Raw genomic sequence first — 24,874 nt, 5'->3', positions numbered from 1 at the left:
CATAAATCTATCCTGAGACTCATTTAAGCTTCAAAACTCTTAGCATGTACAGTGCTCCACTAGGTTATGTATCTTAGCAGCAATTTAAAGAGAAAAAGGGGGTTGAAAAAAATCGTTGTGTGTGTGCAAGTAAATAAATACCGTGGCAGGGGTTTTGTTTTGGGGTTTTTTTTGGTTGGTTGGATGTTTTTTGGTGGTTGGGGTTTTTTTTTTCCTTCAGTAGAAGCTTTATTTTTTTCCAGGGATTCAGTTCTTAGCAGATTGTGCCACTGCCTTATATTAGTGCCCCAGAAAAGTTCTGGCAGGCCTTAGGACAATGTCTGGCACGTATCAAGCAGAAAAAAGTAGGACTTGCAGAAGCCCATAACTGGCAGCTTCAAAAAATCAGTCTTGTTTATCGCAAGTTGAAACCTCTGTGTGTCTGAGGACACAATCAATAGAGAGTCCCAGGAATGAAGGTTTCTCTGTCCTTTCATTTTGGCATTATGAATCAGCTGTGTAGCACAGATGTGAGACATTTTAAACTTTGGATGGATTTGATAATATTTTGTTTACATATTTGCAGCAATACTTGTCTGTTGCTTCATAAATTCAAAAAAATTCAGGGTTAAAAAAGTGATAGCCTTTCAAGCAACACAAGACCAGGCTGCATGTGATACTAATTTGCAAAGTATTTGCAGTAAAGACTTGCTGACATTTAAGAAATACCTATGTGTTCTTGCTATGTGCTGTCTAGTCAGGAAAACTGAAGTGATCATAAAATCCATAACAAAGAGAGGGGGTTTTATTATTTTTTTTAAAAAAACCACAATTCTGTACTTCCCTATCAGAGTTTCACATGGCATTTTTCATCAATATTTGTAACTTAAAACATATTAACAAAAAGATTTTTCAGCTATATTTTATGTATACAAAAGGGTCACAGATGGTAAAAAGATTTGTTACCGTGAGGTAGTGTAGCGTTTTGTGATTATAAAATTAATCTGTCTCTAAATCTGTTTAAAGAGTTTTTGCCATATAATGAGCAATATAAATTATTAATATTTTCATGTTCTTAGGGACTTTCACAGCCATAATTTTACCAACACAGCTGTTTGACCCAGTGACATCATGTTTTGCATATTTTTGCATTTTAATGAGTTAGTCATTTAAAAGGTTACAAAGAAACCATAACTCATAAGTAATTAAATTATTTAGCAGAAGAAGTATAAGAAGGTCTTCTGACATAGGTCACTGTGGGAAGGAAGGAGCATCAATGTGCTGAACTGCACCTGTTTGTTGAAGATAGGTACAAACCAGAAGCTTTACTTTTAGATTACAAGTGGCTGTTTTATCAGGGAAGTGCCTGAATACATGCACATACTAAAACCAACCGAATTTCGTGTCATTTAGATAGAAGATTTTTAGACTGCAGTCACAAACAATGCTCAACACTAAATGGGAGTTGTCTTTCAAGACTTGGATAACTTCAAGATTTTACAGAAAACACTTATGTGCATGATGTATTTTCCCTTTACAGTACTGAAATACAGACCTTCCAAGAGATTGACGTTTAATCTTTTTTCTGTAATGGTTTAATACATATAAATTCTTGGAGATGAAAGGTAAAGTAGAAGAACTTGGCACCTTGGGTTGCTTTTCTGCAAGCTAAAGATGTTACAAATCCAGACAAACCTCTGAGCCCATCGAGATACCTACAGTTCAGAAAGAGAAAATGTTTACAAAAAGATTCTACACTCTTACAAAAGGGAAGGAAGTGGGGTGCATTTTAGAATAAATTCACCTACTTTTCCATGTTGTGCAACATAAAAAAATACATACTTACAGCCTGTTTGGGGGTGTATTCATTATGAAGTACAAATGAGAATAATTAAGACATACTGTGACATTCTCGGGGAGGAGGCAAAGTGGTTTGGAAAACGAATTTGCAGTGAAGAACTTCAGCTGTCAGCTAGAAATACCATAGAAGCATTAAAAAATCCCGCAGTCCAGCTTCATCTCTGCACCTCATTTGAGCATAACTTTCACAGGGTTAACTGCTGTTCTGCTTGGGTTTCCCTGTAGATGAAGGAGAACCAATAATTACTTGTTATTTGTGTGGGGTTTATGAAGATCGTTTGATTTATGCTTGTTTCTGATGCATTGCTTTCAAAAAGTTAATTTCTATATAAATCTGAATAACCTTTTAACTAAAATCTTAGTGAAAAAGTGAAACGTGCATGAGGTTGTTGTTCGAGATCTTGTACCCCTCTGAAGCTTCTGAAATTTTTGTTGGAAGAGGAAGTAAAATAGCTTCTTAAGGGGGGAGACAGTGAGGGGACGGGGAGTGGGAAGGACGGGGAACTTCTAGAGCACAGACTTTTTACAGAAGGGGTTCCTGTAAGGTATCATTAAAAGATGCCAGGCCTTGGGTGTAACTGGTGGGTTCACTCTCTCACAGATTGTACAGACCCCAAAGCTGTGTGCACCTCATGAAGAAGAGCAGAAACTTGTTACTGCAGCCTGGGTGGTTGTTGTGGGCAGATGGTTTGCGGTCCTGTACCCCTGCCTGCGTGGCTGGCATGGATTCACTCCCATTCAGCCCACCGCTGATTCCCCCAGATAGCCTGAACCTCACATCGGGGAGAGGTGGTGGGGCTGAGGTTTATTAAACAACGTTTGAGGCAGTGGTTGGAACATGAATATAGCTCTTTTCTGTTAATTGACAGAATTAAGTCAATGCTATAGCGTAGTTTCTTGTATTTCAGTCGCCATGAGAAATTATTTTCTGCTGAAAATCCTAGTGAAATTAGTGCTTGTAAAGGCACAGAAGCTCCCTATCACGAATACGGTACGCAACCGAGGGAGTAAAATCCTTACAAATCATGGATGTGTTTATTCAGTTTTGGCCTTGGGAACAAACAATCATAAAACAGGATTGCAGATCTTACGCATAGACATATTTGGGTTGCTAATTATAGATAGATGTAAAACATAAATTCTTCTCAAAACTTTTCAGCAGTAAACTCAAAGTTTGGCAACAGCTTGTCTGGTGGGGATTTTTTAGCCTTAAACATTCATTTGTTTAGAATGGCTGTGCTGGGGATGAAATTAACAAATAGCAAAGTAAAACATACTAATGGCATGTTTTATACTTCCCAGCGTAAAGGTGCTATATATGGTGAAATACGGTGAATACAGTTCTGCATGCAGATAAGAGACAGACCTAATGCAGTGAGGAATTAGAAGGTAGTAACAGAAAGGAAATGAAGAGTTTATTGTTTTTATGGCTCTAATATCCATTAAAAGTTAGTAACACAGCAGGTGACAGTTTGCGTAAGTGTAAAGTGAATGTTTTGAAATAAATAGCAGTTGGGTGACCTGGGGTGTCAGGGCTCTAGACAAGGGTGTGTGTTTGTCAATATATCCTACATGTTTTACAGACTCCTCAGGGAACAGGGGAAGATACAATTTCACCTTTTCTGTGCCAAAACATTTTAATTATATCTTCTTCCAAGTACAGCGGTTCAGTAACCAAGGAGCTGACATTGATGCATGTGTTGATAAAGCTGCAAACATTCAAAATGAGATTAACAAAGATTTTGAGGAAAGGGTGACAGCTAATTTTGCACAGTATTCTGCATCTAATTCAGGTCAGTGTAATGACAGAATATTTTATAACTGTTGTGTCATCCAGAGGGACTTTTATGATGCTTTGTGTTTTTGAAGATTTGTGTATATGAAAGTATAGTTCTTAATACATCATTCAAACAGGTTATAACTGTTTTATTGAACGTCTGTTGGTTGTAGCCATAAACAAGAATAAACTTAAGCATTTAGAAGCAATTTTACGTATCCACCGGCTTTCATCACAGTAATAGGTTCCTTTTGTCTAATTCACCTTGAAAGTATTGACTTAAGATGTGAAACGGAACCAAAACTACCGTGCCTGTTTTGCGGCGTCACTTAATGTTTGCAGAAAGATCGGGCAGAAAGTTATATTAAGTGTATTTAAATAATCAAACTGTAGTTTCTTTGTATTTTGTGAGACCTTTTGAGAACATCTCAATGTATTTCTGCTCTATTCTCCTCCTTGTTTGAAGGCAACTGACATTCTTCTTTCACTTTTTGTTTGTGAAATTTTCTCCTTTTTTTTATCCACTCACTTCTCCATCTGCTTTCACTTTTGTTTGCTTGGGCCGTCTCTCATCCCAACTTGATAATGAGGAATGTGGTGTGACCCTGACCTCTATCAGCCCATGCATGACCTTCTGACTCCCCCACATAACCTCTGACCTTCTCTTTGACAGCTTGATTAATTACCCTGTGTTATGATTTATGAGTAAGTACTATGTAAAAATAATAGACAACAGGTGGTCCTCTAAAAACTTTCTGTGGCATGTTTTCTTTTCCTGCCTAACCTGATGAGCTATTTTAAGTTGGGAACTTCGTGGGACAATGTGTGTTTGGCAGCAACACAGCATTTTTACACACTTGGACACAGTGCTGGAATTCAGGCAGCCGAGGTGTAGCCGGGGTGGAAATATCGCAAAGTGTTAGCAGGGTGCAGTTGCCAAAATGTACATTGGGTGGAAACAGAAAGCGGAGTCAACTGACATTTCAGGCGTTTCAGTCTCAGGTCACGTCTTGAGAAAATTGCTCAAATAATGGAGGGGGCATTTTTCAAGCTGAGCTGCATCTCCAACAGCTATGTTTACTTTAACGCTTCACTAGTGACTTCTGATTGGTTGTCATGACCTCATCCCACTGTTGCACCTACGATGTCGCAACAGTGACATAGATGCACCCTTCCCATGGAAAAGATGGGCAATGAACAGAGCATGCATCTTTCAGAAAGATGAATGGACGCCGCTGTGTCTGCTTTAACCACGGGCAGGTTTAAGAGCTGAGCACTTTGAGTTGCATTTCCCCTGGGAATTAACTCCGGTCTTGTCGCCAGCAATCCACATAGCAAACCTGAAAATTCAGGTTGATAAAGCTTAGGAAAATGATCTCTCACAGACCCGCGCTGGCAGTCCAGAAAGATAGTTACATAGGTCAAAAGATTCCTCTCCAGCCCTGACCTCTCTGGTCACATATGGTGTCCCATCTTGGTGGATTAATATGCAGAGCCGAATGCTTTCAGCTCATTATTCATGTGGCCAGGCAGGGGAGATTTCAAAAGATTTTGAATGTACCTCAAATACTTTGGGGCTCTGTGTTTTTTAACCTGACTCTTGCTATCAGAGGCAATAATTCTAGTATTCCTTTCGTTTCGAACATCTCGCTTGAACTTCCAGTGAGAGGCAGAAAGTACCGCTCCATTTCTGGCCCATGTATTACAGTGGAAAAGGCCCTTCTACGTTGTTCTGGCTTTGTAGTAAAGGTATTGTAAACGAGATTCATGATTCTTTCCAGCACTTGATTTTATCCGCCTGCTTTTCCTTCTGCCATCGTTTGCTGGCTCAACCAGAAGCATTAATTGTATTTGTGTTTATGAACCTGAAATTGGCGTTTGCATACAGTCCTCTACCCCCAGGAGCAGCTACCTGGAGGATGCTAGTAGTTAAGTGTAGATTACATATTACTTGCCTTTAAGCGCTGAAATTTGGGGAAATAGCTGTTAATTGGGTGGTTTTGTCTGAGAGAGAAGCTGTAATTGTATCCACTGAACTCAGGGATTAGAGGCTGGGATTGTATTTATCAGTGTCTGTCCTGATTATTGCTTCTCATCACAGATACACTAATGGGGGATGCAGGCAGACCTTGGCTTCTGTGCAACATCTGCATTCTCTCAGACATGTGGTAGGGCATGGGGCTTGGCTTGGTTCAGTCAGCTGAAGACTGGGGGGTGGGGGGCCGTCGTCCCAAAGTTCAGCGTTTTGCTGTGAAAAAAACTTTACCCTTTAGAGAGAGGTTTCTCCTTCTGTGTGCACTGGACACACAAGAGAGAACTACTCTACTCTTAAGTCTGCTGAAAACACACCTACTGATTTACTAATGGTGGCAAGCTTTAAAAACTCTCCTGGATGACAGTACATCATGGGTCACTACATCTTAATAATGCTGTAAGCTCATAGTAGCTGAAACTGATATTTTTAATGACATTGCGAGCGAGGTACACGCTTCTGAACACTACTTCCCTTTAAAAAGCTATTTTTTAATGAATGTGATTTTGACTTTGCCTAACAGTCATGCCAAAGACTGTGTATCTTGCCTGTTATTAAAGCTTGCAAAAGGCTTGCTTTTAAGGTGTTAGTGGTCCGGTGTGCTCTGTTTTGCATGGACTTGCTCTGTGCTCAACCCCAATGCATTAGCAAGGAGTTCCACCTTTGTTTTAATTTTCTGATTGCACTGAACTTTAATGGTGCACCTATGCCCACATGAAATACATTTTTAAAAAACCTAATTGAGCTTAAAAGCCACATTGTTTGCATAGATGTTATTTAGAGCCGAGTATGTTTCTTCAGTGGAAAATGCTTGGGCTAAGTAAGACTGAATGAGAAAGGTGGTAACTGGGTACGATTTTACCAGTCGTTTTGGTTTTCTGTGTTGATTCATACATCTTACTGTCAGGTCTTCTTTGTGGTGCCATTGTTTACATCTTGCCATTTAGGATGCAGAAGCATGAGGGAAAGGGAAATAAGCTACATTATGTAAGCAAAACAGTCTGAAAAGAGACTACTTTCCTAGAGAAAGCCTTATGAATTGTAAGATTTTTAATTATTTTCCTCAGTTATGGGAAAACCTATCTCAGTTACTAATTATTTTAAATGTACTGGCAGGAAAGGCTTGCAATCAGGGAGAAATTAAAAAAAAAGAAGATGTAAAGGGAGACATGTTACACTGCTTAAAATATAATTGATAAAAATCCTTTAATTGATTTATGAAATAGTGAATTTAAAAATGGAATCATATTTCATCTGTTGATGTCTATGTGAAAAATTGACATTGTGTCCTCGTAAAATTGGACAAATGAGTCATGTAATTTTCACTTACATAATCAATAACTTAGACAAATTCTACTTCTTTGATGATTTATGTGTCTGTTTTGTGGTCAGCCTAAAGTGGACACAGAGTTTCATATCCCTGTAACACTTGTAGACCTGTAATAAACACATGAATTTTGCATTTGGCATTGCATAGAAAGCCAAACAAATCGATAACGCACAACGTCTGTGCTCAGAACGAGCAGGTCAAGGAGATGAACAGCACAGAGAGCCCCAAACCCACCAGCCTGCCATGTACCGTGGAAAGGTGGTGCTGCTCAGCCACTAGTGAGCACCGAAACCCATCCTTTCGTCCAAGGCGTGTAATTTAGGGGTGTCTGTAAGTGGCAATTCTCCCCTGCAACGGGTTTGGGGCTTTTTGACTTTTCCGCGTTGGACATGCTATGTGTTGACAGCACAGTGTTGTGTGTTAGTGTAACCAGCAGCGACGTGGGTAGATGCTAAACCTTGCCATCTTTAATTTCCCATTTTCCTTTGCCCTTCCCCTTTTGATTATTTATTTATGTGCCTGTTTGTCGATGTTTTTCCTAGTTCAGTTCCCTCAGCAGGGAGGGCAGGGGAGCGACATGACAGCAGACCACTTACTCACGGCGCCGCATCTAGCAAGGAGGCAATTTTCTCTTTGGCCTATGGTGACCTTTTTTGACTACGTCCCTTACGCCAGAGACAGTGTCCTGAATGCCTCTATTTCACCCTGTTTAGTAGAGTGCAACCATGCCCTTTAACTTGGTTTTTGGTGGGAGGAGAAGCTACGGCAGACGTTTGAGAAGGGCACAAGGACGAGGGGTAGGAACTCCCTTCAGATGCGATTTTGATAACTAGCCGAGTGTGTCCAACTGTAGAAAATCACCGAGTGACAATCTGTCTACCTGACAGTGGCCACAATGCACTACAAGGTTTGTGAATGGCTCTACAGATTAGAATAAAGCAAGCCCAAATAAAGTATCTTTTGTTGGCGTGGGCTTGGTTTGCTGTGGCCAGCTAGGTATCGGGACCTCTTTGATCCTTGTGCCTAGCCCAAGTGTAAAACGCAGCACCAAGTGAAAAGCCAGAATAAAGCTGTTCAGTTAGGTAATTAATACAGACGTTTCCAAAAAGTAAGTCTTTATCAAAATTTACTTTTAAAGGACAGCTTGATTTTGACTGGGAACCCATGGTAACTTTAAGGACTCATCTGTTAAATGCACGTGCTTCTCTTTTTCTCCCTGCATTTGCGATTATATCTTCCGCGAGTGTTACAATTCTTCTGTGATTTGCCATCATTTAAAAATCATAATAAAATGATTGGCTGATTTATTCAAGATTTATTTCTCATTCATAAATTCATGTATTTTTCAACCGGCTCATTTTCTGAGGCACAAAAATGCAGCTGGTATGCTCAAAAGCATCCTGCAGGTCACGAATTTTCACTGGGTTGGTTGAATACAGGACATAATCCCAGTGAAGTTTTAGAGCAGATTTAAAGATGTACTTAAAAGTCATCCTCAAAGTAAAAGAGTTGACTTGTAAGCAATACCACTAAATCGGTTTTGGTATTGATTCATTGCTACTGCTGCTATTGGCTTCTGCATGGCATGCTGCTTGTCAGCTAGACAAAAGGTTTTACTATTTTAAACTGCAGTGAATAATTTTTCACATGCTTTCTTTTATTTTATTTTATATATATAGATATATATGAAATCCCTACATCCTTTTTATTTTAAAGGTTTTTGTTGGCTGGGTATAAGCTTTTTATTCATCATTATGTGGTGTTCTTAAAATAATATTTTGCTTTTAGTTCTCCTACTGTTTTCTCAAAAAGTCATATAAAGTGCTTATGAATAAAACAACATATTAAATTATTTTAAAGGTAAAACAGGCAACTTTTCTGATGCTGAGGGATGTGTATGAGCATAAGTGCATGCACAGACACATTCACACATCAATATCCCTTTAATGACAGAAATGAAACAAAATGAATATTCTTAAAATACCCCTCTATAAATTATGTTGTGTGAAGTTACTGAAATAAATACAAAAGTTTTTAAAAGCATTAAAGTAAGTGCAAGGCATTTTCAAGCATTAAATCTCCCTTTTCATATTTCTTCTTTTTGTGTGTGTGTGTGTCTCTCTCTCTTCTAAAACAGGAAGGCTATGGAGTAATAGTACTGAATCCCAATGAGAACTATATTGAAGTGGAGAAGACAAAAGCCCAAGTACAGCTGTCTTCTGATAGCTCAGATGAACCTGCAGAAAAGAGGGAAAGAAAAGATAAAATCCAGAAGGAAACAAAGAAGCGACGTGACTTCTACGAAAAGTATCGAAATCCACAAAAAGAAAAAGAAACTATGCAGATGTATATTAGAGTAAGTTTCTTTTGCCCTTCTTTAATGATGCATAGATATGTTTACTGTCCGTATTGCCTAACAAACAGCATGCTTTTTTAAAAACAAACACATTACCGAGATGGCATTCAAGAGTTTATACAGAGTTTCTGGCTCTTTATTCTATTGATATTGTTTGTCACTTATTGAACGTGAAGTTTTGGAAGAGTTACAAAACATTCCTTTCTAATTTCAAAGGGGAACTTCAAATAAACCCCAGAGGAGCTCACTGGTGCTATCAAGAAAGAGAATGATTTAAGGAAGACTTTGTAAAAATGATTTTATAAACAGAGGTGTACATAAGAAACACTTTCTAGTGCAGCTTAGGCAACCTATCAGCTTCAGATGTCATGCATGCATTTATTGTATTATATTGGCTTGTACTGGGGAGGCAGTGGTTATAGCCTGATAGTTTTTTAACATATTACCTGCTGAATTAATAATGTGTTGTGGAAAATACCGGTGTTCATCTTGTGTGGTAGCAGATTTACCCTATAATATATTGTTTTCATATGAGCAGCCATCCATTGTGTTTCAGCTGAACTTCTGAAGGCAGATAAAGAAGGCGAGTTATTAATATCTTAATAAATATTTAAGCTAGAATAGTTCGAGAATGGCGTAATGAGGAAACTCTGTCCCTTGCTCTTTTCTTACTCAGTGAACCTTTGCACTTTGTAATGCTACCAGCATGGGATCGTTATAACAGCGCTACCCGAGGATTTCTAATTCTGCAGGGGGCACAAACAATATTATTTGCACTTTGACACATTCTGCTTCATATACATACTGTGCATTATACATTCAAGACTGAGTCACGCAATTTCCATAGCCCTTATTGTGAAAGTTAGCATTTTCATTCAATAGTAAAACGTCAGAAACACCACAAGGTAGATAAAACAGTAAAAATGTATATGCCTTTCCAGTGTGAAAAAGAAAAATCCAGCAAAAGACATGTGAGAATCATCCTAGATTTTAATGTTTTATTAATTGTGGTTTAACAGTCTTTGTAGGAGGAATACAGCTCTGCTGGCTACTTAAAAGGGTTTGTAACCTGGGTGTGAGTTTATCACTAACACCATAAATATTACTGTTCCTTTTGAGAAATATCTCGCTAGTGAGTATGGGAAACAAAAGGGTGCATATACATATTCAAAGCGCACTGTTTTTTCTGTCCACTGCTGTTTGCAAGGGATGCCATTCTGCCTACCGGCCAGACCCAGCTTTATAAGGCAGGCAGCCAGGCTTGTCTCAAGGTCCATCAGAAGTCAGTGTTGCTGTATTGCCCAGAAAGACATCTAGTCACCGTGTTGGTCTTCTTTTTTTTTAATACCTTTTTAGCCATTCCACCTTCTTGTGGCTCTTCTTCTTGATGAGGCATGAAATTTGGTTTCAGGGGTTTGACCCCAAAAACACAAAATGCATGACTCCATCCCATTTTCTTTTTTGCGCAGCTCTGTGCCTCAATTATGACTTGACATTCCCTTTCTTTGGTTTTGTTTTTTTTCTCAAAACAAGGGAAGAAGTAGCATAAGTTCTAGTGAAAGTGTGGGTGGTGGTCTCCTTTCCTGGGCATATTACCTGAAATTGCGTTGTCTGATGCAGTCAGTATTTTATTCTAAAAGAATTCTTTGGATTTTTTTCTTTAATCGGCTCTAGTACAGAGAGGTTTTTTTAAACAGAATGAAAAGCATCTCTGCTTTGGTGTGTGGCAGGACAAATTACTGCAATTTGCTTGCCTACCCGTTTCTGAAACAAAACTGGGGAGTGCCATTAGACTGCCATTTACTCTGTTGGGCAGAACTGCTAAGTCTGTAGGTGGTTGCAAGAGGAGCTGTGAGCATAGTGTGCTCTGCTCCACCTTCCTGGCCACAGGCACAGTTGTCAGCCTGTCCAGGCATTGCATGATGCAAAAAAAAAAGAAAAATGGTTCAATGCATATTTGCAGTGTATTTCTTGCCTCCCATGCTTGCATCCGTAGGATTACATGTGCAACAGGAATCACTACTCATTTGCACCCTGGGACTTGCTGCCGGGCTTACCGCAACCACGGGCTGCTGGCGGTATGGTGTTGGAGCTGGTTTGGGGTAATCTCAAAGGGCAATTTAGATATGACCCTTACTTACTGCGTAGCAATGCGTACATTTGACTCACTGGGCTCTTGAAACAAAACATGTCGTGCCGCAGAAATGTTTAAGGATGGTATGTGTTTCATAAAGAACTCATCAAAGAGTTTTGAAAAACTTGAGCAAGCCTTACATCATCTTTGCCAAGCAGGGACAACTGGTACAGAGGGACTGGAGGAAAAATACCCTCACAAGAAGGTGTCAAACATTGAAGGAAAATTTGTTTGTGTCAGATATGCTGGAGAAGTTGTTTCAGACTGTTAAATAATAGGAGTAAATATCATCAGTTATGTTATCATAGGGTCACTGAGAACTGTTGTGATCTGATAAGGAAATGCCATTTGAACAAATTAAAGCTGTGTGGATGATGCCCCCACTTGTGCAGTTAGATTTTCCAAGAACTGGAAAAATTCAAGTCTTCCACAGTGAATTTCTTGAAGTATTTTCTTTATTTTCATAGGGACAAAAAAAAAAAAAAAAAAAAGCTGAGATACTCAAAACCACGTAAAAGCAGAGTCTTAAAATACAAAATCTCAAATTGCACTGTATTTTTGTACAAAATGGGTACAAATAAAAACGACTATGGGAGTGTGTAGTGCATTAAGCATAGTGCTTGAAAGATCAAAGTGCTTATTGTTTCATGCTGGAAGTTTCCTTAACTATGAAATAATGTACTTTCTGGCATATATTATAGCTTGTTAAAGGGACTGATTTGGTCTGGGCAATAAACATCATGTCAAACATTATGGCAGAAAAACCTGCCTAATATGTTTTGTAATAAGACAGAATTTTTTGTTCTTGAAAACATCTGCCAACTGAATTCACGAGTGAAGACAGAAAATGTCATCAATTCAGTAACAATCTTATAAATTTGGTTTCTTTTTTGTCAATGCAAACTGAGGGAAAAAACTTCTTGATAATCAGCATTGACTATAATCCTTTATGGAATGATTAAACAAAAGCATTTTACTTTTATATAACATGCTAATGAATGCATATGAATTTTAATACTGTTACTGTTCAGATTTTAACAAGCATATTGCCAGCAGATCATTTTAAAAGCATCTGGTTTTTAATGTGTTGAACGGAGGATTGAGTCAAATAGCTAAATATATACATACATGCTTTTAAAAAAAACATTTCTATCCTTACTTATAGATACTACCATTTTTTCTTAGACCACCAGAGGCTGCTGCTGTACATATTGGCTAATGCTTCCCCCCAGAAACCCTAGCCAACCTTCATTTATTACTGAGCTAAACTGAGAATTTGTTGATCTCTAACCTTTTTCTATGGAAACAGATCATACAGGCTTAAATGTGACATGATTATTCCCTCCATCCTCCAAGCCATCTCCCACTCCCTACAGATTTTCACATTGACAGTGTCTTCTCTATGTTAAAAGACACTTAGAAATGTAAATCAGTATTTATCCCTTTCTAAATAGCATTCACCACTTAAACAAGTATACTGAATGGATTCTGAAATGTTATTAAAGGAAAAAGTATAAATTGCATAATTTTATAATAACAGTAATTTGCAATAATGTTGTTGCCACAATAGTTGAAGGCTATCAAAGAGGCGACGAAGAAAGTAGGAAGAAGTACTTTTATTGGACCAACTGATGGGGTCAGGTTTTCTGGGCAAAAGGGTACTGTTTTAAGAAGGTACTGCCTTTTTAAAAGTACTTTTGAAAAAACGTACTGCCTACAAAAGGGCAAAACAAGCCTTTCCTAGGCCTGTCTGCTAGGAATTTTGTCCGTTGGTTTTTTTTTTCCACTGAGCTTAGCTGCTTTAATAGTTCTTAATGCAAATATTTTTACTGTAGCACAGTCTGTAACAATGCTATCTATACTGATAGCGTATCAATGAAATCAAATTAATTTTGGATGTGGCATAGTTTTTGTAAATAATTTTTCCCCGTTTTCTGTGAGAGACTAAATAGGAAAAGATCATGTGCAGCTAATTAATTTGTTTTACTAAAAATGGATGCATCAGGATAATTTGTGCCAGTATTTAGGAGAAAGTGGCAACAAGCAGGTTTATTAATACACGGTTAAGTACGCGGCGACTGCTGGTGGGCAGGAAATCCTGGCAAGCGCTGGAGCACAGTTGTGCCGTTTCTGCTTATTGTTCGGCAGGGCTGACACGAGGCATCGCCCAGCTGAAGGTCACCGCAGAGTGTCCGCCTGTGCCGGGTGACCTTTCGGTGCAGCGGGTTTATTTGGCGTGGGAGACGGGGCCATGTCCCGGCGTAGCAGCGGTCCCGCCAGCTGTGCGGGTCTGGCCCTGCGGCCGTCCCTGGCCAGGCACAGGCTCCCGCTGCCTGCTCTGCGACTTGGCACGGCACGCGTCTGCTCTCGTCCAGAGCCTGCATGACTGCATTAGCGCGCTGCTGAGACCAGGCTAATAAGCCCTTTATTCCACCAGAAGAGACAAAATGACAAGCGCCAGGCAGATAGCTCCCAAGAGGTAAGGGACATGCTCCAGCACAGAGGAAGTCTGTGGGTGACCTGGACATCACGGCTCGAACCTCCAAAGACTCACTCCAATGTTTATATCACAACGCCTGGGGATTTTCCCCATTTTACAACTACCAGCATTACTTTACACAGACCTTTAAAATAACACATGGTTTTGCTTTGTACGTATTTACCTTTCAAAGCTCGTCACTTCCTTACGTTCCTGAGAAATCTTATTCCAAGCAACAGCAAAATCATGCTGGCAAGCCCATGAGAACTGCTTAGAAACCACCATGGCTTTATTCTTCTCACCACTGGGCGTTCAGAGTTTATAAAAAAGACTGCATTTCAGGTGCTGGGTCATAAAAGTGTAGTGACATTCTGGGTGCTGCGGGATGTCTGAGACACCTGGAGAGATCTGGCCAGGGTCTTGCAGGACCTGCACTGCTAAGAGACCTGCCACCAGCTTGGCCGAGCAGCTGGAAGGCAAAGCGGAGACCTCTAAAGCATCTACAGTGGCACTGAGCACCCCCAGTCAGGCCTCTGCGTCATTCCTAAAGGGTCAGATAAGCTTTAGGTTCCTACAGTAGTCTCTATATAACAGGAAGAATATGTATGTATATTTCATTCTATAGATACCACAGTGAACAAGCAACTTGCATTAAACAGCTGAATTACGTAGAGTTTAAATTGTAGCAGCATTCAATAATCTATGCATAGGCTATTTAGCTTGTGCAGTTAAAGTAGGTATTCTAAAGAATCCAGAGATTTTAAAGACTTCTTATGGTATGTTTTGCATCTACTAGTCCAGAAAAGTTATATTTGTCTTCTTTTCCTTGAGCAAGTGAGAAATCAGAGACACAGATAATCACTGAAGGAAGATTTTGCATCTCTTCAAGAGCACCACTGGCTCTTCTTCCTGCCGTACCCTCTCTTTGTTCTGCATTTCACAAGTATGGTTTAATCAAAGAAAAGGAATAAATTGGGGCCATCTAGCTTTGGTGTCTTTCAAACATTCATTACGCGATGCTGACAAAATGTGCTTTGTTAGATCCGGCTCCTAAAATTTGAGGCAAGCAGTGTGAGTTTCCAAAAGAAAGAACCAGCTTGTGTCTCTCCTCCCGCCGTGAGCTGTGCGGTGCTCCTGTTGTGCTAAAAAAGACTGTCTCTCACAGGTCAGGTGAGTCCTCCTTCCTTTCAGATGGGATTCATGCTTAGTAAACCTGGCCAGTTAGCAAGCTAATGGTAAAAAAAACTAGCTCAGCAGAAAGCGGACCTACTTGTTGAAGGCAAAGGTGAATTGAATTACTCAAACTTCTCGTACTTGGACGCTGCCTGTCTTTGATTGTGGAGTGATGGCAGCGAAGGACTGAAAAGACCTCATAGGTCTTCTGGTCTGTCCTCCTGCCAGTACAGATTGCTCTCAGCAAGTATTGTTTATCCAACAGAATCAAAGGATAACATATTTTATGCTGATATCCAAAACAGGGATAATGTCCTCTAATGTACTGCACGCAGTCATGTGTTTTAATGCTAGATTATTACCGTGTGTTTGGGAGAACTGGCAGAAAAAAATTTAGCAGGGGCTTAAGTGGCAGCATACACTTCTTTGCAAAACTTGGAGATTCTTTGCATGTTTTTTTCTTGGGAACCAGTCAGCCATAAGAGCCTTGATAACAGTGAGAGATGATGAAATTTAGTTTCCGAGAGAAATACATATAGTCATCTTAAGATGAGTGGTACTGTTGCAAAATAACCCTTTTCTGTGGGGACACCCCCTCCCACCCCACTCTAGAAATATCTATGGGTATTGAGTAGGGGGTTGCAAGAACCATACCACGATGTGTGGAGGTCAGGAAAACAACATTTGTGGAGTCCTAGGAAATGAATGTCAGCAGACAGGGAACCGGGGCACAGGATGCACAGTACGTTCAAGGACGTTGTTTTCACCTCATATGCTACAGAAAACAAAGTGAAAATTCAGGAAAAAATATTAAAAAAAAAAAAAATCCAGCTTTTGGATTAAGATAGATCTCATAGTTCCTCTGTCGTCTGCTTGGCTGCCTGCAGCAGTGACAGCTGACAAAAGGGGCTAGAAGTAGTGAAGGAAACGGTGGCATGGAGGAATGTGGAATAAACTGCCCCCCAAAAAATGTCAGTTCCTACCCTGCAATTCATAGGTGGCTGACAGTTTGGAAAATTAATTAATATAACCCTTTCATTTGTTACGTTTTAAAATCCTTAGGAGTAAAGGCTTTTACTAAGTAAAATGCTTACTTTTTGTGAATTTACTTGCCATGCAATGTTGTTTTGAATTATTTACCTCTTAAGAACAAGTTTTATCTTTACAATCAGCTCATTGTCATCCCTGTACAGGCAAAGAAATATGCCTTATTGTGAGCTCTGAGGAGAACGGAGTCATGACCTCCTTTCTTGCTATGCCTTAGTGAACTCCATAGCTGATCAGCACGCCCTGAGAACTCCCTTTTACCAACTTCAGAGCTGTTAACTTCATTTTCATAGTGTCCAGACAGAAGGCTTTCCTAAAGTAGTATGTTCTATGCTATCTCCAGCCACGAGCTCATCTAAATTTTGAGAAATCTTCCCGTTCCTCTCTCAGCTGAATCCTTGTTTTATCCTCCTCTCCCTGGCTAAAAGCTGATGCTAAACTGATCAAAAATGCTTTTTCGTCTTTTGTGGTCGGTAGCAGGTTTTCTCCTCTGAATGGGCTGCATGCTGTTCAGCCACACTCTTCGACACTTTGTTATTTAACAGTTGATTCTCATTCTCTGTCTCTGTAGTTTTTGATCAGTACTTGGCAAGAGTGAATTTGTCAATACACAAAGAGTTATATTTTTCTTTATTACCAAGTAATACTCGAATTTTAGTTAGTTTTCCCAATAGATGGCACTGCTTGGAGAGAAACCACTGAATACAATAAGACCAAGGTGCATTTAGAGTTACCAGGAGTGGTGTCTGCTGAGGAGCCTTGCTTGTTCTGGCCTCTTAAGCAGCAGTTTGAGAGTTTCTAGTTTGGTACTTTTAGCAAAAGTGTGGAGTGAGAAATGTATTACAGCCATATTGAATAGGTTATTCAGAAAGGAGGGGACGTCCCTGGGTTAGTAGCTCTTGACCAATATAATCACGCTGCTTCTGTTTCTGGTGAGCAGTGTGAGTAATTATGGGGACTGCACATCAGGGCTGCATCGGCTCCAGTTGCTCTTCTGCACTTAGATCATATAGCAGGAGGGATCCTTCATTCGCTGTCAGGATGTGCTGAAATAATTCACCATGCATCCAGCCAAGTGTCAGTTTTTTAGTTCTTTAATAAAATGCTGCTCCTGGTTGCCATGCCTCTACACCTCTAAAAAAAAAAAAAAAAAACGCAAAGATATTACCTCTGGTTTTGTCATGTCCTGACTGAATTAGGGAGAAAGTGGAAGAGTTGCTCTGTCCCAAAAGACTTAACTTTGCAACTTACACATCATCTAGTGTCACTTAAATTTGCATCAGTCATTACACCTATAGTACATCGTGAATTGCAGGGGCCAGTTCCCCCTTACACACGCGTGCATGTGTGTGCACGTGGGCACTACCTACACTAAAGCATACAAAACCTACACATGTTCTTGCGTGTTTGCCATCCTACAGGCTTGGCAGGAGGTGGGCTCTGAGACGTAGTGTGTGCAGGCATGGGATAGATAAGACTGGAAAGTTTCCTTTTCGTCAAAAGCAAAGATTTAATCAGTTCATCCAGTTGTATAGTACAAGATATTTAAAATACAGCTAATTCAGACAACACGCCTGGTACTTCATAACCATCTGCAACGTGTCTGTCCTTTCAGACTGGTGTTTCCTTCCAGGATAGTTTTTCATTCCTATCTCCTATCTTTTCCACCTGCTGTGTAACTGAATAATCTGATTGCATGGATCTTGCAAGTTCAGCCTATATCCTAGAAAAGTGGGCAATTGACATTATCGCTTAATTCTGTCATAGCCACTCTGCTCTTAACCTGGGAAAATAGAACCCTTAATTGTACGTAGACGTTAAGAAGACAGATATTTTTTTCTTTCAGGGATCTGGTTTGCCGAGGAATTTTTTTGAAGTTTGCGAATTAAGTAATGAAGAAATGTAGCAAAGCTTAGGCTGCGTTAAGTAGTTTTGAAAGATTTCTAAGTTCTGCAATTAACTTTGTGGTCTTACCCTTTGATAAGTCACTGCCCTCGCACATTCCACCTGGCAGTTACACCTCTCTGAGCCGCTGGGTACTCCACTTTTCCTGTTGTTTGAAAAATGAACAAACACATTTGATGACAGGATCCTGTTATTCATCATGTGTCCTTTGCACTGGCTGCCAAAAAAGAGTAGGCTTATGTTTAATGGCTGTTGCTTATTTTTAAATCCCTTACCAGTGAAGACCTTGGCTGTGTATGAAATCCTCCTCGTTGAGATATGTCAAGCTTTCAGACGGTGCATGCTGTTTAAGGCTCTGGCAGCTTTGCCTTAAGTGGGCAAATGAGTTATTGCTGTGATAGATCTTAAAATAACAGCATCTGATTTGGTCGTGGAGTCCACTTGTTTTAAATACCTTTCTGCTGCTGTTGGCTGTTTGTTCATCATGTTATTTTACCGTTTCCGTTCCTCTCCCTCTCTGTTTTGAGCTACCCCAGCTGACTGATTGTCTGATTTTGGCTGATATTTAAAGGGATTTTCATCCTGATGGACACCAGACAGTATCATCACTGGAGTGGAAGTTCAGATTCTGTTTTTACTCTGTTACAATTGAGGTAAATAACCATGATACGATTCTCTAACAACACTATGAAGTCGTGCTTATTTCTACCCAAAGATAAAGTGACCAGGCAAAATTCAGGTCTGCTAGACTCAACAAAGACAGCACAGTTGTGAAAGGTGCCTCCATTGTGCTGGGGGTCCACAGAGCATACAAAAGTTGGAAAGAAAAGGTTATGACATGGAAATATTGTAAACCATATAGTGCCCACAGTGGTAGTCATCTGCAGGACCTCTCTGGGGTGTGTTCAAAGTCACTGTGTCTCAAATGCATGTGGTTCAGGGTTTGAGGAGCTTCCACAACATACATCTTTACACTTCTCCGACAGTGGAACTGCCGAGCTCGCTCTTTTTGCCTTTGATTAAAGGTATCAGGCACGGCACTTGTGACCAGTCCTGGCTGACACAGCTTTGAGCGTGGTGTTGGATTAGATGACCCTCAGAGGTCCTCTCTAGCTGATGTGGTTCAGTGGCTCTACATTAAGTTCCATCTCAGTGCTCAAAAAAGTATTTAGGTAACTGAGGGGCTTTGTGGACACTGTGAAGAGGGGTGTATTTCCCTGTCTGAGAACATTTGGTACTCCTGACGTTGTGGTTGGTCATCCACGTACTAAAAGCAGGCTCAGGTGATGGAGACCAGGAAGCCTGCCTAGCTGTTAGCATGGTTAATGCCACGTGCTCTTGAACAAGTACTGCTACAGAAATGCACCTTGAAAGATGTAAGCCCCTCCAGACAGGGAGTGGTGTTTCTCGGCAGTTTTAACATGGGCATGTTGAGCAGAATATTTGTGATTTCTTTAGAAATCAGTAAATTCCCCAAGCCAGATCATCCACTTAAATTTGCTGAAGGACCTTAGAGCACCGCAGCAGCAGGAGTATTTTCACCGATGTTCTGCAGGTGTTACTGGCGTGCCCATTTTTGAATAATGGGAAGGATACAAGTACTGTCCATGTCCTTCCTACTCCCTCTCCTTTGTTATTGCTTTGCCAAAAAAGAATTTTGTCTACATTGTTAATTTGAGTCCACAAACTGTTGTTTTAAACTACAAAGCAGTTCTGGAGTTTCAGGAAGAGAAAAAATACCCTGTGACATTCAAATTGATTATTTGCCAAGTGTATGTTTAGAAGAGGATAGACATGGTGGAATTAAAAGGGCTGCAACTTTATTAAAGCATTAGTGAGCAACAGTTTAATTAAGCCTGTGCACAACCGCTTCTAAGAAGATTTGTCTACACTGTTAATTTCAAAGTGAGAGCTGAATCTGTATCTCATTTGCAGGCCAGTGCAGTAACTGCAGGTTGCCTTGAAGCCTTCGGACAGGTCCCCAGTCTCGCTTCATCCCCTGAACCTGTTCATAAGCCCACGTTCATAAAGGCTTACAAATTATTTAAGATACTCCTGTCCAGTCTTCTGTGAATGATGTTCATTGGAAGAAGTCTGCTCATGCAGTTGCCTGTGTTGCCACCTCCAAAACTAATCCATGCTGCTCGGTGGAGAGACAGTTTTGGGTATTCTGGCATTGTACTGGGGTGCTGGGCACAGTGAATGTGATCACAGTTTGGGGGGTTTCCAGGACATCTGGTACCTGGCAACTATCAGTTCTTACCACTCATTGTCAGCTTTATTACTAAACAGGATTTAAGATTTAAAATATGTTAGCACAGAAACATTTGCAGTAGCAGAGCTAAACTACAAAAATAGCAAAATATATTAAATGTGGATTGTTAAACAGCATTCAACTGCTGTTAGCCATAAAAGTTATCAGAGCTCTTCCAGAGTCTCAGTTAGCCTGAAGATCTAGTTAAACAGCTACTGCAGGACATCCAGGACCAGAAACAGCTTACCCAGATTGATCTTGGGCTTACAGCTTTTCTGCTGCCACCAGTAAGGACAGATCCTGCAGTTGCCCAGGTCCATTCTTCTGCACAATCTCTTTTCTTCCTCAGCGCAAGACAGAGTCAGTCCTGCTTCTCTTTTCCTGTTCATTTGCACCTCATTCCCTAGCACCAAGCACAGGGGCATTTCATGGCAATATGGAGATGTGGTGGCTTGACCTTGGCTGGCTGTCAGGTGCCCAACCAGCCACTCCATCACTGCCCTCCTCAGCTGGACGGGGGAGAGAAAATATGACAAAAGGCTTGTGGATCAGGGTAAGGACAGGGAGATCACCCCGCAGTTACTGTCATGGGCAAAACAGAGTTGACACCAGGAAATTAACTTATTGCTAATTGACAGTGGAGCAGGATAATGAGAAATAAGAGCTACCTTAAAACAATTTCCCCACATCCCTCCTTTCTTCCTGGGCTCAACTTCACTCTTGCCTTCCTCACCCCACCTCCGCCAGCGGCGCAGGGGATAGGGAATGGGGCTGTGGTCGGTCCATCACACACTGTCTCTGCCGCTCCTTCCTCCTCACAGGGAGGGCTCCTCACCCTCTGCCCTGCTCCAGGTGGGTGTCTGCTCCATCATGGACCTCCATGGACTGCAGGGGCACAGCCTGCCTCACCATGGTCTTCACCACAGGCTGCCAGAGCATCTCTGCTCTGGCGCCGGGAGCCCCTCCTGCCTCCTCCTGCCCTGTCCTGGGGGGCTGCAGGGCTGTGGCTCTCACACAGTCTCACTCCTCTTCCTCTCAGCTGCTGTTGCACAGCTTTTTTACCATTTTTTACCATATGTTATCCCAGGGACACTGCCACCATTGCTGATGGGCTCAGCCTGGGCCAGTGGCGGGTCCATCTCCAAGCCAGCTGGTGTTGGCTCCATCAGGCAAGGTTGAAGGTTTTCTGGCATCTTCTCACAGACGCCACCCCCAGCAGACCCTGCTACCAAAGCCTTGCCACACAAACCCAAGTACAGGAGGTTATGTTGTCTCCTCACACTCTTTTCCTTAAGGTCTTGATTAACATTTCTATTGTGTACCTTAATGAGCGCATTGCTGCCTACACCCCATGGATGTGCTCTCCATCTTGCTTTTGCTACTCCCTCAGAGTTATTTCTTCCCTCCCAACAGCAATAGGTAACAGACCTCAGAGAAGAAAGACCTGAGATACTAAGCAGGAGAAGTTGCTCAATCAATAATGCTTCTATCTTTTCCTGATAAATTTTATTGGCTCTGCACCATCGTTGATGAGAAAACTGGATTTTTTTTCAGAGAGGCTCTGGTAATGGGGTGGCAAGGCAAAGCCTAGCAGGCAGCTGAAATGGGGTTTAGCATTTATCACATAAGTACAGGGGGCTTTTGTTAGAACTGTTGTCTGTTTTCATCCTGATGCAGTGTTTTGTAGCAAACTCACACAAAACGTGACAAATGTTAGAGGACTAATATGCAGGGCGGACAATATGCGTGCATCGTGATACAGAGTTGTTTAACAAAAGGAACTTGAAAGAGTAGAATTATTTTTAATTGAAGCACAGTAACGTCCAAACCTCCAAAACGAAGCAAGGGTTTGAATGGGTGCAAGTTGCAGACGTTGGATCCACTTAATCCTTGTTTTAAAACACATCAAACACATGGTGTTGGCTAATAAAGATTAAAATAGCATCAAGGACCATTTCTAACAGTAACAAAAGCTACATCCATGTGGTTTTTTGAGGGTTTATTTTTCTTATCCCACCCACTGGGACAGACATTGTAGGTTACATATTCTATAGAAGATACATACTATTCTCAAGGTCTTCAGTTATCTCTGGAATTTCTGTTCCATTATTGTTCAGTCTAGAATCTCAGTAAGACCCCCAATGTTTGCCCTGTGCAGCCTGAGTTAGAAGATTGCTCCCAATTTTCTAGTTAGGTCAACCAAAAAAATTAAGATATGATAGAGGGTCAGTGGAAGAAATTCATATCAAAACAACTGCTCACCATGTCATTATGACAACCTGCTGTAACAAATGTGCTTCTGTTTTAACTTATGACAATTAATTGCTAAAAGTAATTTAATCTGACAGTGGCAAGATGTTGAAAGACTCGTGAAGATGTCATAAAAGCGACCTTTCTGCCCATGTGCAACCAAAAGCCATTTTTAACAAGGAGCCTCAAAAACAGTACAACTTCTTTTGTACTTTGTTAATTAGTTATTGATTTGAAACAATGCTCTGCCAAATATTGTCAGATTAGCTAGACGCCAGCAAGGTCACAGTGTGACAGTCTAGTCCTGATAATCTTATGGTATATAAGAATTCTTTTTTCTCCGAACCTTTTGTTCCGATATCCTGAGAATTACATTTCCTGGCTTTAGCATTTGTGCTAATTTAAAATACAGCCAAGCTGTCTGTTATGTAGTTGGATGTTTTGAGTTGTTAAAAAACGACACTGCGTTAGAAGAAAATTGCTGGTGATCTAATGTCTAATGATCTTCGGCGGTGGCAATGCACCGCTGCTGCAATGCCATCACTAATCTGAGCAGGAAAGAGCCTGCTTTAATAGAACGGTCAGCGTGAGGGAGTTGCAGGGTTCAAGCCAGAGGTAGAACGAGCAAGTCCTGAGGTTGCTCGTCAGGATTAAAGATCATTTCCTAGCTTGCCTTTTTGTGAAACAAAAATAGCAGAGGTGGGTCTGGACAGGAAAGCAGAGAAGCAGAGTTAAGGCTTGAATAGCTCAACATTCAACTTTTCAGATTGTCGAAACAAGAAGCGAAGGAAAACGCAAATCTGAATTTAACATTGTGTTTGTGATCTGTTTAGGTAATTATTTTATAAGCTAATGGCAGTTACGTCAAATACAATTAATTATAGTACACTGCATATTAAGGCACTTCAGCAAATCTTTGTGCATTAAATAAATAGTATATCAGTTTACTTAAAGCACTGAGCACTTTGCTCTCTTTATTAGGAGAAATCAAATAGCTTTGAGCCTGTTAAATCTTTCTTTCACTTAAATAACTGCTCTTGAGTGTGCATAATAAATAGAGACAGAGATGTCAAGAAGAAAAATACGGCGCGAAGCTGTTCTATTTAGTTTAGTGCGTGTAAGAGACACAAACTCTGTAACAGAGACTTTACTGCCGAGCTCTGTTCTGAAGCCATAGCTGTTAATGAAAATACTAAGTTGTTGTTTTACTTAAATGTGTTGAAGTTTGTTAGATTCATTGTTTCCTGTGGTGGGGAAATCTGCATTTTTCTTGGCCAAAATGCTATTTTTCTTGCAATAGCATGGTTTAAAAAAAAAAGTCTGGTTTTCATTAAAACATATAAACAGATTGAAAGAACTGGAAAGTAAAATGGTATTTAAGTACTTTAGGAAATAGAAAAATAACACTTCTACATGACTTCCATTACAAGTTTTCAAATGTTTCAGATACATTCGTTTCAAAGGGAATTGGGTTTAGTGTTTAGAAAAATGCAATGTAGTCATTTAAACAACTGACATGATCTCTCTGTCTTGCAAGTATAATTCCTTTTGTAAAAGTACTGTATTCATTTTTTATTTACTTGCCCCCACAATTAGTCTATTAATGGCCAGAAGCAGAGCTGGTAGGTGAGATAGCTGCAAAGATACAACCTGACGGTTTGGTTTAGAAATACTTTTCTGTTCCCATAATTCAGTCACACAGAAGGACGCCTTTGGTGATGTTCGTTACAGTAGACAGAAGTATGTTGTGGGCAGAATCTCGATCCATGAGATGAAGTAGTTTGGAAAGGAGAAAGTATGAGGAGGCATAAAAAAGATGCATGTGAAATGCAGGGGATACGTACCAGCAGCAGGGTACTGAAATGCAACTGCCCCAGTCTTGGGAGGGGGGGGTTACCAACTGGGGTCTCTCTGGCCAAACTGCTGCCGTTGTTCCTTAAACTAGAATAGGTAAGTCCACCTGCAGGGGCTGGCAGATACCATGCTCAGGGCACCATGGCATGGGGATTTTCACGTAAACTGTGCAGGTGTTTCTCAGTAGCTGTGGTATGACCATGTAGACCGGACTGGTCTGAGGAGTTGCTTCCACACAACCAGTCTGATGAGTTTTCCCATACAGAATTTCCAAGTTGTTTGCCAAAAGATGCTACTTCAAAATCTGGCTTCCTTCACCTGGAATGCTGCAAGTTATATGGAAAGGGGGAAAAAATACTAAAAGAGCAAAAATTCAAAGGTCGGTCAGAGAGCTGAAAGGGAAATTGGTTATTTTTTTCTAAAGTAAAACTTCCTTTGATTCAT

At 40.5% G+C, this 24,874-nt stretch overlaps 1 protein-coding gene across 4 annotated transcripts in view; it reads left to right on the top strand.

The window, feature by feature from the left end:
- The window catches only part of FAM172A (family with sequence similarity 172 member A), a 266,793-nt gene that overhangs the window by 116,981 nt on the left and 124,938 nt on the right, over window positions 1-24,874 (top strand). For all 4 annotated transcript variants that reach the window (XM_037373139.1, XM_037373142.1, XM_037373140.1 and 1 more), the window contains one exon: window positions 9,116-9,334. In XM_037373139.1, the coding sequence (XP_037229036.1) occupies window positions 9,116-9,334 (219 nt within the window). The remainder of the gene's footprint in view (window positions 1-9,115; window positions 9,335-24,874) is intronic.

This window comes from Falco rusticolus, chromosome Z (genome assembly GCF_015220075.1).
Source record: "Falco rusticolus isolate bFalRus1 chromosome Z, bFalRus1.pri, whole genome shotgun sequence".
In the NCBI taxonomy this organism is placed as follows: Eukaryota; Metazoa; Chordata; class Aves; order Falconiformes; family Falconidae; genus Falco; species Falco rusticolus.
Note: the sequence above shows the minus strand (reverse complement) of the source record. Positions and strands in the feature narration are given on the sequence as shown.